Source organism: Suricata suricatta, chromosome 11 (genome assembly GCF_006229205.1).
Source record: "Suricata suricatta isolate VVHF042 chromosome 11, meerkat_22Aug2017_6uvM2_HiC, whole genome shotgun sequence".
NCBI lineage: Eukaryota > Metazoa > Chordata > Mammalia > Carnivora > Herpestidae > Suricata > Suricata suricatta.
In genome coordinates this window covers 107531710-107545900 of record NC_043710.1, presented here as the reverse complement: position 1 = coordinate 107545900, position 14191 = coordinate 107531710, and the positions used below count along the sequence as shown (strand labels likewise).

The 14191-nt window shown below is 42.3% G+C and overlaps 1 protein-coding gene across 1 annotated transcript in view; it reads right to left on the bottom strand.

Annotated features, from left to right (window-relative positions):
• RNF214 (ring finger protein 214) overlaps positions 1 to 14191 on the bottom strand; it is a 40586-nt gene that overhangs the window by 3993 nt on the left and 22402 nt on the right. The window contains exon 6 of the mRNA XM_029915699.1: positions 198 to 303. Within this exon, the coding sequence (XP_029771559.1) occupies positions 198 to 303 (106 nt within the window). The remainder of the gene's footprint in view (positions 1 to 197; positions 304 to 14191) is intronic.

The window sequence follows — 14191 nt, the reverse complement described above, 5'->3', positions numbered from 1 at the left end:
TAAAACAAACACTTAGTAGCTACAGGGTGGAATAGTGTGCGGCTCAGGGGTAGAATGCTCCACGGCGTGGACTACAGCAGTGCCACACTCGGACGCAGGACGCGCGGGTCACACGCACACCCTGTGCCGCACACCCCACCATCAGACAGCAGGTTCGAGTACCTGCAAGCCCCACATCAAAGCTTTCCACCCAGAGCTCTTCTTACCTCTGCCTTCCAGGCCCGTTCTGTCTCTTCCATAATGTTGCGATTTATTTCGCCATCCTGATTCTTGAGTCTGTCTAGTTCCATTTCCCACACTTCTCTGTAAGGTAAGAAACCAAGAGCAAGAGTAAGGAGAGAAGCACAAGATCGCTAAGGGACACCACGGCCAAAGGAAACCCCGAAGTTGCTCTCGCACGTATGTTACAGGAAGTCCTACTCTAAGTATTAACACAGACCTAGAGGCAGAAGGTGTAAGATGGTCTGTAAGAGCACAGAGGCCCCATATTCGAAAGCGCAAATGTTCCTGTCTCCACGTGCAAGAGAAAGGTTACCAAGAGGAGGAAAGAACGCGCGGAGGACGGAACCCAAGGCACGGAGGGCTCAGAACCATGATGGTATTCCTCTTATTTCTCGACTTGTCTTCTAGTACGCGTGTGAAGAACACAGGACCAAACGTGCATGGGTCCATTTGATGCTCACTTCAAGGCAGCAAGCACTGACTCACTACTAGGCACTCAGACGCCAGCTCGCCGAGCTCCTGCTCTCTGAGCCACAGTAAACGTTCTTCAGAAGGAAAACAAAATGTTTCTTCTCACCTCAGGGCTTCTTCATATTTCCATCAGTTCCTCCCTTCTTATACCGCCCTCCCAGCCCCATCCCTAGAAGGTAATATACACGCCAAGGTCAGGTGACCAGCGGCCCGTGGGCCCGTTCCGGGGCTTTTGCAGAAGGTGCAGGGCCGGGCACCCTCCTCGGGCTGCAGGGGCAGAGCCGGCAGGGGGAGCCCCTGACAGGCACGGGACTCTAGTTGGGTTTCGTGGCTGGAAAGCACAGGATTATCCAGGTCAGGGGGAAGGGATGATATGGCGATGTTGAAATTGATTCACTGTATTTTTAAAAAGAATTTTTAAGAAGAAGGAGAAAGAAAGAGGAAGGAAAAGGTTGGGAAGAATCACATCTTAAGAAAACTGTTCCCACTTTTCTGCAGTAAAATGAGTAATTTTAGTCCTCTTCTGGTTTTTCGGTGGCCTCGCATATATGAGAGGGGGCGATCCACTAACCAAGTTTCTGAGGTGCCTTTTCCTCACGCACATCTGACCCGTCGCACACCCATCCCTGCTCCCACTTCACAGCCCGTGCAGGTGTGAGTGTGTGACACTGACTCACGAACAGGAACCTGCCCTCCACTGACCAAGTCCGACAGACAGACATGACCAGGGGGCATTTCCTTCCTAACCTCTATGTGCTGTCCCTCCCAAACTCACTTCCTGCCAGAAGAGGCGTTCTCTACTAATCCTTTAGACAGAGGCGAATCGGTAGCTGTGTTTTCCAGCTCCCACACACACTCCTCAATCAATGAACTTACTGGCACCCCCCCGCCGACAATGGGATAACACGTAGAAAAAAATGACGACTGCCTTCTGTGATTGATGTTACTCTTGACGATTACAGACGGTCCATTAAATACATGTGTCCGCTACAGGTCACATTTATCTACGCAAAACCCACCCGCCAAGCCCATGCGACATTCCACATGTTCACAAAGAAAAACCCTCTCCTGTGGGCAACGGCCACATCCACTTCACCTGCATCCAACAAGACCAAAGGAACGACTCTCAATCACCACAGAAATGCTCAACAAATTTTTAAGCAGTCAGAAACGCTCAGCCTCATCAGGTAACTAGCCCCTAACACACACATCAGACCTGCCGCGCTAGAAAAAGGATCCGTTCTTCCTGGGCAGAAGAGGAACCAGTGAGTCCGTTTTAACTCTCCTAGGGCCTGGTCTGATTTCTTGTCAGGCCCAAACTTCTGTTGTTTTGCACAGCTCGTTTAGGGCATGGACGGTTCAAATAAATATATAGCACACTGTGTACGTCTGACTTGTAGTTCCCAATTTTTGCATACTTTTTAAAATTAACTTTATTTTTGATCATGTAAAAATAATCCAAATGATAAAAAGTCAAAAAATATAAAACAGTCTCATATAGAGGTTCCAACTCCTTTATTTCTTGGTCATATGACCCTAGACAAGTTACTTAATCATTCTAGGACTCAGTTTCTTCATCTAGAAAATGAGTCAGACCTCCCATCATGGGGCTAATGGGAGAATTTACTGAGAAAACATACATGAGGAATTTAATATGGTACCTAGCACATGGGAAGTGTCCAGAAAACGTGGGTTTTTTAAGTTTATTTATTTATTTTGCCAGAGACAAAGACAGGACGATTGGGGGAGGGGCACAGAGATGGAGAGAGAATCCCAAGTAGGCTCTGCTGCCAGCACAGGGCCCGAAGCAGGGCTGGAACCCAGGAACCTGTGAGGTCATGACCTGAGCCAAAACCAAGAATCAGACACTTCACAGACTGAGCCACCCAGGTGCCCCCAACAAATGTTATTTTTAAAGTTTTTCTGGGGGCGCCTGGGTGGCCCAGTCGGTTGACATCCGACTTCAGCTCAGGTCATGATCTCACGGTTCGTGGGTTCGAGCCCCACGTTGAGCTCTGGGCTGACAGCTCAGACCTGGAGCTGCTTCGGATTCTGTGTCTTCCTCTCTCTCTGCCCCTCCCCCTGCTTGCGCTCTGTCTCTCTCAAGAATAAACATTTAAAAAATACTTTTTAATAAAGTTTTTTTCAAGTTTATTTATTTAATCTCTACCGTAGGGCTTGAATTCATGACCCTGAGGTCAAGAGTTCCATCCTCTTCTGAGCAGCTAGGTTCCCTAAAGTATTTTTTTTATTCAATTTCTCATAATTGCAATATTCACACAAAAAAATCATGCTTATACTTCATTCTAGTCCTTTAAAATAAATATTTGTGTATTTCCATATGTATATGTCACATATGAATCCATTATGTGTGCTTCCAAACAGTAACTGTGGCTTTTGTCTTACTTTCTCAACCTAACATTTTTCCATATCCTTAAGTATTCTTCAACATTTGAATTGTTAAATAACTATCCATTGTACACACATACCATTATCTATTTAGGTATTAGGTTATTTTCAATCTGACAATTATAAATACTTAGTAAGCCTCTGTGCATGTACATGCACACAGGCTCAGGACAAGGGTGGAGTGTCTAGATGGAAGAGGAAGTTCCTCAGAGGAGCTCAGAGCACGGCCTCTGGAGCCAGACTAAGCCCTGCGTTCAAGTCCAGACCCTAGGACTAGCTACCCGTCCGAACCTAAAACCCGTCCGAACCTATCAAGAGTCTACCTTTCACAGAGCTGCCGCGCGTGTTACGGAGTTACTACATGTAAAACACACACCGCAGTCTCGGGCACACAGGAAGAGCTTCACGTTAGTTCTCCTATTTGGATGGTAGAACGTCTTCCCTCAGAGAAACGAAAATACATGCATGTGAATTTTCCACCACAAGGCGTGGTGGAAGTCAGTGATTTCCATGGAGAGAAGCAGATGATAAGTGTCTTGTGAAATCGTCTCAACAGCCAGAGACAGCTAAAAATTAAGACGGATCCTCAGCCCAAATGCCCTCCTTCCAGAATATACTATACTCTAGGCAAGGCAAAGGAAACAAGCCAAAGCTGCTGACTGAAGGAGCTGGCTCTCCTGACTTGGGCGTGGAGGTTATAAAATCTAGAATCTTTTTCCTGAAACTCAGAGTAGCACTAACCAATACAGAATGAATGAGATCAAACATTAGCAGAAATACTTACCCCAAGCTTCAACTGCAAGTGTTGTTTATGAGACTAGAATTCTTCCTAGATTCAACGTAATTCAACAAATGTACTGAGCAGCATAATGTGCTAGGGATCATGCTAAAAAAAAACCCTGGGAATATAAAAATGCCCAAGTTCCTGTCCTAAGAAACTCGCAATCCAAGAGTCTGCCAGGGGAACAAAAGGAACAAGGAAATTCTGGCCAGAACAAACAGCATGTGCCAAGGCCAAAGACGCAGAGAGCACTCGGCTGGGAAGCGGTCCGGAAAGCCGCAGGCAGCGGCTGTGGTCTGGGCAGGGGGACAGATGCGCATCCCGACCACAGTCACAGCGGTGGGAGCCCTAGGTGTGCAGGTGGGGAGAGATAATCGAGAAGAGCACCTTGCAGAACGTAGTCCACAGCCCTCAAAACCCCGGAGGGGCTGGTCTGTGAAGCGCAAACTCATGTCACTCATGACGACACTGAGATTCCGTGCCTTTGTCGGGCTCATTCCCTCACGAGTCTACAACGGGTTTTCCGACCGAGGCTACACAACACATGACGCTGTCCTCACTGCCGGCTCATGGAATACGTGCTTCCGTATTCTTACGTTTTCTCACATGTTCCGAAGTGGTAGGTTTAAGGCATAATTTAAGCTCTCAATTTTTGTCCTTCTCAGTACAACTCAGTACTTTTATAGCTATCTTTATACTTGCTGTAATCTCTATAATCTCATTATTGTCTAATAAGTAGTCACTGTAAAAGTTCCAAGTTCTCCAGGCATCTAGGTAGAAACAGTACTTCTTGTCATTTTGTTTACAATGATTTCTTTTAATTTTTAAAACAGTTCTCATTAAAATTTTTTTAAATGTTTCTTTATTTTTGAAAGAGAGACAGAGTGTGAGTGGGGGAGGGGCAGAGAGAGGGGGAAACACAGAATCTGAAGCAGGCTCCAGGCTCTGAGCTGTCAGCACAGAACTCAACGCGGGGCTCGAACCCACAAACCATGATAGGACCTGAGCCAAAGTCAGACGCTTAATTGACTAAGCCACCCAGACGCCCCAAAATTTTCTCATTTTTAAGTTCTATCAAAAATGTATTATTTTGCAATTTAACTCTTTCTCAAATAAAAGGATACTTATTTGTGTTTTCCTCTTACATTGAAAAATGAGTCATTGGCTCAAAAAAGGGAGGTGAGAAGACTCATTTTCTCAGCCCATAGCTGCATCTACAATGTATACATCTACAAGATCCCAAAAAAGATGCTGTGACCTATCCTTTTCTGACTCATGGAAAGAAAGAATCTACTCCAAAGAAATTGGGCAAAATTATAAATAAGAAACCAAAGTGAGACAAAAGCCATCTTTCCCTTGACTTTATGGACGTTCATAATTTCCTTCACTGTGTCGTAAGCCACAGAACATTTCTAATTATATTGTGCCAGTTAAGTGACAGTGACATTTTGAGATCATCCAGAATTTAATGAAAAAGAAACTATTTTAAATGCAGATGGGAGGAAGTCTTTAAAATTCATGAAAAGCGTTCAAGTCTTTCAAACCAGACACAGAAAAGCCGCTGAGGAATCGTGGCCGGTCAGTCCCCATCCTGCCTGAGCCAGGAGGGCAGCCCTGTCCAGCGCCCTCGCCGCACGCCTGCCGGCCGAAGAGTCAGCAACATCAACGGTGGCGACGTCACTTCCTGATGATACAGTAACTCCTCAAATTAAAGATTCTGCTGCAAGTTTGACGCGTTAGCTAAGACGTCATCTGAAGAATTACAGTTTTGCTTTACAAGCCAACAAATCTCCAGACGCAACTAGACTCACTATTTTGTTTTTATCCGTCTAGTAGTAGCACCAACTCACCACCAAGACAACATTGTATCTGAGTCGTTGACAACAGACACAGGTGTCGCTCCCATAATCTGAGCGGAATGGCTTTTTATTCTTGTGGTTGAAGCTTTACTTAATGATGTTGTGATGGAGCCATATAACGTCATAATTTCGTTAAACCTTGAGCTCTAGCTAGACATTTAAAAACTACTGTTTGATAAAATGCTACGTGCCAAAGCACACGGCTGTCCATGGAAAGCACTTGTGAGACCATTTGAGTTGTGAGTTGGACTAGCCTCGTTTTCATGAAATACCGTTTTACTTCCAAGAACAGAGAGACAAGCCATGGCTCTCTGAACTGGAGGGTCTGGCAGACATCACCTTGAAAATGAATGGCGTGCTCCTGCTATTGTTTCAAAGGAAACAACTGACAATATTTATCACCAACAACCAATTTTGAGCTTTCAGGCAAAAATCAGCATTTTGGAAAATCTGTACCAGCCACTGGGAGCTTGAAAGATTCCACTACGTTAATACTAATCTGATCAAATTAACAGTGATATCAACAAATGAAAGTCTTCATAGTAAAATGTGCCAACACTTACAAGGTCTGAATAACTCTAAACCAGTATTTTCCAAATCATCAATGCATTGTGTTACCAAGCCAACTGTGGAACCCACTCAGAACCTCAGAGTTGGCATAAAAATTATTTTAAGCTGAAGACATATGAGGTTCAACAGATGCAGAAAATAGCCTTCTGGGAGCTTCCCTTATCTGCCTACAAGCAGCAACTTCTGGGAAACAGGGACGTCATAAATTCCTCTTCAGAGCAGACCTATTCCCAGGAGACAGAACATGACTAAAACTACCCTAAATCCCTTCTCCAAGGGAGTTCTATGGCCCCGAAGAAGACCGAAAAACCACGCATACCTGTATAGACAAATATTATCACAAACTTTTGCTATCATAAACTCAAGTTAGTTCTCCTGAAAAGTCATTTATCTTTCCAAAAAGTCCCGTAAGTGCCTTTTCTCCTCACCCTCCAACGAAGTCACTTGTTTTCCCATAAGTACCTTTCTCCCGGTCCCCCTTCACCTACTAAGATGGCAGATAAGCCCGAACTCTCACCACCCTTTTGAGTCACTAGTCACTGAGCTCGCCCCCTGTACATGCATGTTGTCATGTAAATCGTTTTCTTATTCCTGTTCATCTCGTTTGTCCGCTAAACAGGCCTCGGACATTAACCCAACAGGACAGAAGGAAGGGTCTGCCCTCCCCTATACAACAGTCAACAATCCCATTCAAAGTGCAACTTAAGCCAACGGACTCAACTAACCTTTAAGAAACTATCACCGCCCCCCGCCCCCCAAAAAAGAAAACAAACTATCACCAGTCAAGTTTTGGAGTACAATCAAAAGTATCCACAATTATCTACAATTATCTAAAAAAAGCCTATTAAAATACCCTCCCTTTTCCGACTGCTTCTGTATCACCAGATTTTCTTCACATACTTCAATCAAAACAACATACGCCAGGGGCGCTTGTGCAGTTCTGTCAGTTAAGGTCGGACTCCGGATCTCGGCTCAGGTTTGTGAGATCGAGCCCCAAGACAGGCTCCATGCTGAAAGCTTCTCCCTCTCTCTCCCTCTCTCTCTCAAAATAAATAACAAATAAACTTAAAAAAATACAACATACTGCAATAGATTAAATGTAGAAGTAGATGGGAGAATACAGCTTCTTCCACTAAAAAGACTTACAAAAATGTAAACGATGTCACTCTACTAATTAAATGTACTTTTGCTTTACGTCGAGCAAAGATTTCCTGGGACACAAAATACATGAGCCACAAAAGAGAAACCTGGTAAACTGAAAAACTGGATTTCACCAAAACTTAAATTTCTGCATTTCGAGAGACACTGTTACAAAATGCAAAGGCCACTCACAGAATAGGAGAAAATACCTGCAAAACGCAGGTCTAATAAAAAGACTTGTATCAACGGGCACCTGGGTGGCTCGGTCGGTTAAGCATCTGTCTTCAGTTCAGGTCATGATCTCACAGAAGACATTCACCAGCTACAGCCAAATAAACTTAACAGAGACCCCAGCTGCTGGGCATGACACAAGGCGATGATGTTTGAGCCCAGCTAAGGAAATAGCCCAATAAGGCAAATGTTTGTTTTTTTAATCAAAACTTTCTGGAGAACTCTAACACGATCCAGAGTCCGTACCATTTACTATTCACAATACTCGGGATTCAACTGTAAATTACTAACATCCAAAGAAACAGGAAATATAATCCACAGTCAAGAGCAAGGGTTGGCAAACTATGGCCTGTGGGTCAAATTTAGGCTGCCAGCTCTTTTTTTTTTAATTTTTTTAAATGTTTTTTATTTATTTTTGAGAGACAGACAGAGACAGTGCGAGCAGGGTCAGAGAGAGAGGGAGACACAGAATGTGAAACAGGCTCCAGGCTCCGAGTTAGGGGATCAGCACAGAGCCCGACGCAGGGCTCGAACCCACAAACCATGACACCATGACCTGAGCTGACGCCGGGCGCTTAACCGAGTAAGCCCCCCAGGCACCCCTAGGCTGCCACCTCTTGTCACAAAGCTGGGGGAACACAGTCATGCTCACTTTATTTACATGCTGCCCCTGGCTGCTTTCACGCTACAGGAAGAGCTGAGTGGACGCACCCGAGGCCCAGAGCGCCACCGACAGGCAGTCCCTCCCCCCGCCCTCCGCCGCTGACAATGATCTACCTTCTCTCGCTCTTGGTTTGTCTTTCCTAGAAGTTCATGTAATTAGAATCACAGAGTGTGTACCTTTCATGCTGGTTTTTTGTTTAGGATAATTCTTCTGATTCCAACTCCTAGTTGACAAAAAAGGAAACTCAATGAACAAAAACTTCAAGGTCACCAAGACCTTGGCAAGATTTTTATTTTACTTCATTTTTTAAAGTTTGTTTTTTATTTTATTTATATTGTGAGATACAGAGAGCACGTGGGGGAGGGCAGAGAGAAAGAATGAATACCAGTTAGGCTCTGCACTGTAAGCACAGACCCAACGTGGGGCTTGAACCTACGAACCGTGAGATCATGACCTGAACCGAAATCAAGAATCGGACGCTTAACCACTGAGCCACCCAGGTGCCCCAGGAGGCAAGAAATTTAAAGCATTTACTTTAGCTATGAAAAAGGACATAAAAAATACACTCTCGAGAAGTGAACAAATAAGAATTTTCACCAGAGAAACAGAAACTATGAAAAGAGATAAACTGAAATGACAGAACTGAAAAACACAATACTGGAAATATGAATTTCACTGCATGGGCTTAACAACAGAATGGAAACGATACAAGATAATGAACTATAAGATACATCAATATGAAGAACAGAATGAGAAAGACTGGAAAGAAATGAGCAGAGTCTCCACGAGCTATAGGACAACATCAAAGGTTTAACACATGTGAAAGCAGAGTCCCCGAAAGAAAGGAGGGAATGCGACAGAATAAATACTTACAAATTGTATCAGGAAATTTCATAGAATTTGGTAAAAGATATAACTTTACAGATCAAGAAGCTCAAAAAACTCTAAACGGGAAAAATATGAAGAAAATCACACCTGGGCAGAACAAAGTCACACTGACCACAGACAGAAAATCTTGAACGACGCCGTAGCAAAACCTGAGACAGCACACAGAGGGAAACAACAATCCGAGTGGTCTCTGACGTCTCACCAGAAAGAACCGGAGCCAGCTTGTATCAGAACAACTGCAGGGACAAAACTGTGTGATATTCACACAACCCTGGGCGGCTCAGTCGAGTAAGCGTCCGACTTCAGCTCAGTCACGAGCTCACGGTGAGGTGAGTGAGTTCGAGCCCCGTGTCGGGCTCTGTGCTGTCAGCTCAGCACTCAGAGCTACTTCAGATTCTGTGTCTCCTTTTCTCTCTGCCCCTCCCCTGCTCAAGCTCTGTCTCTCTCACTCTCAAAAATCAATAAATGTTTAAAAAAATTAATATTCACATAATGGACAATAACTCAGCATTAAAAAGGAATATCTATCAAAGAATCGATAATGAATAACCTCCCAAAACAAAAAGCACCAGGCCCAAAGGGTTCACTGGTGAATACTGCCAAACGTTTAAGAAAAACCTGTACAAGGGCACCTGGCTGGCTGGGTTGGGGGAGCAAGCAACTCTTGATCTCAGGGTCATAAGTCTGAGCCCCATGTTGGGTGCAGAGATTACTAAAAAAAAGGAAAGGAAAAGAAAGGAAAGGAAAGGAAAGAAGAAAGAAAAAACCCTTACTAATTCCCGATACTCTTCAAAAGACAGAAAAGAGAACACTTCCTAGCTCCTCCTATGAGGCCAATATTATCCTAATTCCAAAATCAGACAAAGACAGTAGAAGGAAAGAAAATACAGAAGCCCCGGGGGCGCTCAGCCGGTGGAGCGTCTGACTTCAGGTCAGGTCGTGATCTCATAGTTTGTGAGTCTGAGCCCCTGTCAGCAGCAGAGCCTGCTTTGGATCCTCTGTCTCCCTCTCTCTCTGCCCCTCTGCCACTTGTGCTTTCTCTCAAAAATAAATAAACCTTAAGAAAAAGAAAAGGAAAGAAAACTACAAAACTATCTCTCATGAACATAAGATGCAAACATCCTCAACAAAATATTAGTAAATCAAATCTAAAAAAATATAAAAAGAATTTACATCATGACCAAGCGGAATTTATCCTACATATGCGAGTTCAACATTCAAAAGCCCTTAACATGATCTAGCACATCAAAAGACTAACAAAGAAAATATACAGCAAAAAAAAATTTTTACCAAATCAAATCCATTAATAAAAACTCTCAGTAAACTAGAAATAGAAGGGAACTTCCTCAACTTGAGAGACTATTTGCAAAACCCTGTAGCCAACATCATGCTTAATGGTGAGAAATTCGAAGCTTTCCCACGAAGATCAGGGTGCCCCTCTCACCACTCATCAATACCAGACCGGAAGGATGCAATAAGGCAAGAAAAGGAAATCAAAGTCTACAGATTAGAAAAGAAAACAAAAATGTCTTTGATTGCAGATGACATGATTACCTATGGAAATAATTGGAAAGAATCAATTAAAAAAACCCTCCTTGAGTGAATAAGAGTTTAAGTAATTCTGGGTCGGGGTTTCGTACGTAGCAGAGCAGCTCCCTCGCTGTGATCTATTGAAAGTTAGCCCTCGACACAAGGGTTTGTACAAATTAAGTAAAAAAAAAAAAAAAGAAAAAAAAACCAAAAAAATAAGAAAAAAAAAAGTTTAAGTAAGGTTGAAGGATACAATGCCAATTGCTTTCCTATACACCAACAATAAGTAGAATTTTTAATTAAAAACAGAATGCCATTTCATTAGCACCCCTCAAAATGAAATACTTAGGTATAAATCCAACAAAATATGTATAAGATCTTTATGAGGCAAACTGTAAAACTCTGATTAATGAAATGAAAAAAGAACTAAACAAATGGAGAGCTATTCCACGTTCACGGATAGGAAGACTCAACATTGTCACGATGTCTGTTCTTCTCAACTTGATCTATAAATTCGATGCAATCCCAATCCAAATCCCAGCAAGTTATTTTATGGACATCAACAAACTGATTCTAAAGCTTATATGGAAGACAAAGACTCAGATTAACCATCACAATACTGAAAAGAAAAGAACTGGAAGACTGATAATATTGGACTTATAAAGCTATAGAAATCAAAATAGTGTGGTAGTGGCAAAAGAACAAATAGATCAATAAAACAGAATATTTCAGACCCTCACACCTTTAACAGAAATTAACTCAAAACAGATTACACACCAAAATATAAAATACAAAACTATAAAACTTTTGGATGATACCATGAAAGAAAATCTAGTTGAACTTAGGTATGGTGATGCCTTTTTAGATACAAACCAGACATGACTCATGAAAGAAATAACTGTAAAGTGACTTCATTAAAATTGAAAACTTCTGTTCTGCAAAGGATAGCATCAAAAGGATTAGAAGCCAAACCACAGACTGGGAGAAAATGTACAGCTGATAAAGGACTGTTAGAAACACAAAGAACTCTTAAAACTCAACAATAAGAAAACAAACAACCTGATTAAAAAAAAAAAAATCAGCCAAAGTCCTTAAGAGACACCTCACCAAAGAAGACATACAGATGGGGGAAAAGCATATGAAAAGATACTCCACGTTAGTTGTCATCAGGAAAATGCAAATTAAAACAGCGCTGAGCTATCACCGCGTACCTATGGGAATGCCAGAACCGCCCGCAGCAAACCCGGCAGGGCCCGAGCCGGGCCCCACACATGGCCGCCTGCGGTGCAAAGCGCTGCAGCCGCTCGGGAAGACAGGTTGGTGGTGTCTCACTAATCATTCTCTCACCATATGATCCAACAGTTGCACTCCTTGATACTTACTGAAAGGAGCTGAAAACTTTTTCACAAAGCCACACATGGATGTTCAGAGCAGCATGATGATGTTTACTCACAACTGCCAAAAACGGGGAGCGATCAAGGCGGCCATCAGAAGAGTGGGTCAAAGAGCCGTGCAGCATCCTGGCAGCGCGACAGTATTCAGCACCAGAAAGACACGAGCTCGCAAGTCACGACAAGCCGCGGAGGACCCTCAAACACAGACTCCTAGGTCAAAGAAGCCAACCCTAAGTAACTACATACTGTATGATTCCAACTCCATGACATTCTGGAAAAGGCAAAATCAGGGAGACAGTAAAAAGATCAGTGGTTGGTCATGGGGGAGGCATGAGAAAGGAGATGACTGAGTAGAGCAGAGAGGATTTTTAGGGCAGTGAAAAATACTCTCTGTGATATTATAAGGATGGATATAGGTCTTCAGATGTTTGTCCAAACCCACAGAATGTACAACACCAAGAGTGAACCCTCAAAGTAAACCATGGAATTTGGATAGGTTCACCCTTGGGATAAAAATGTCCCATTCCGGTGAGGGATGTTGATAATGAGAGGCTTTGCATGTGTGGGGACAGGGGACACATGGAAATCTCTGTACCTCCCTCAGTAAACCTAAAACTGCTCTAAAAGAGAAAATCTTAAAAAAAAAAAGGAATAAACTATTGACATATTTCACAGCCGTGACCCATGACAGCATCAGAGACGAGTCCTTAAGGTATGCTGAGTCAAAGAAGTTAGACACAAATCTCTAGAAAAGGTCAGTGTAATCTGCAATGACGTAAGGCAGATCAGTGTCCACTTGGGAACCGAGGGCAAGGAAAGGCAGTGACCGAGAAGAAACAGGAACGTTTTGGGGGAACGGGCATGTGCTATACTCTGATCGTGTTAGTATTTACGTGTGATTCATTTGTAAAAATTCATCCATATGCAGTTTAAAGTAACTGCCTTTTATTGACGGATACTATATCTAAATCTTTTTAATTGTTTAAAACCCTAAGGGACAATAATTCTAAGTTTCTACAATTAAGACTCTGAAAATTTCTCAAACACCTTATCTAAGAAAACTACAAGTCTTTCTAATACAGCATAAGTAGCAAGTATGTAGTTTTTCTTTATAATGAATGTTGCAGTGAATTAATGTAACAGGTGAGTATTTAGGGAAGGAAAGGCCAAATTAAAATCAAACTCTAAAAACTATTCGAGAATTAATATTCAAAAAAAGAAACTTGAAAAAAAAGAATATTCAGCTTACAAAGTAAAAGAGTAGACCTAAATTCAACCATATCAATAATTACATTAAATATAAACTGACTAAAGCCTCTACTTAAAAGGCAGCTTGTCAGAATAGATGAAAAAGAAAGATCCAATTATAGGATGTCTACAGGACACATAAAAAGGTAGATAAGCTGGAGATGAGTGGTGGAAAAATATACACCATAGAAAACATAAGCGTGAGGCTGCACTATCTGTATCACATAAGGTGAACTTTAACACAAAGAACATAACAAAGATAAAAAGAGGTATTTCATAATGATAAAATGGCCAATTCATCAAGAACATATCCTGATCATAAATGTATATGTATCTAACAAGATAGCCTCAATAGAAGAAGACTTCCCAGAATTAAAAGGAAAAAGAAGGAAGTCTTTAATCATATTTTCACATTACCCCTCAGCAACCAGTGTAACTAAATTTTTAAATATCAAAGTAATATAGATCAAGGTTCTTCAATAAATATAGTTACAAATATCCCTAAAAAATAATAGCAAGTTGAATCCAGCAATATATAAAAACAATAATGTATCTTGTCCAAGTGAGTTCATCCCAAGAATGGATGATTGGTTTAACGTTTGGGGAAAAAATCTATTTAGTTCACCTTACTAACAGAATAAAGGGAAAAAAGTATTTGATAATTTTAATAGATGCAGAAAAACGATCTGACAAAACCAGACGCCCACCGCATCACGACCTCTCAGAAGACCGGGAACGGAAGAGGACGAGCCACTATGCCAGAGGGCATCCGCCAGGAAGACGG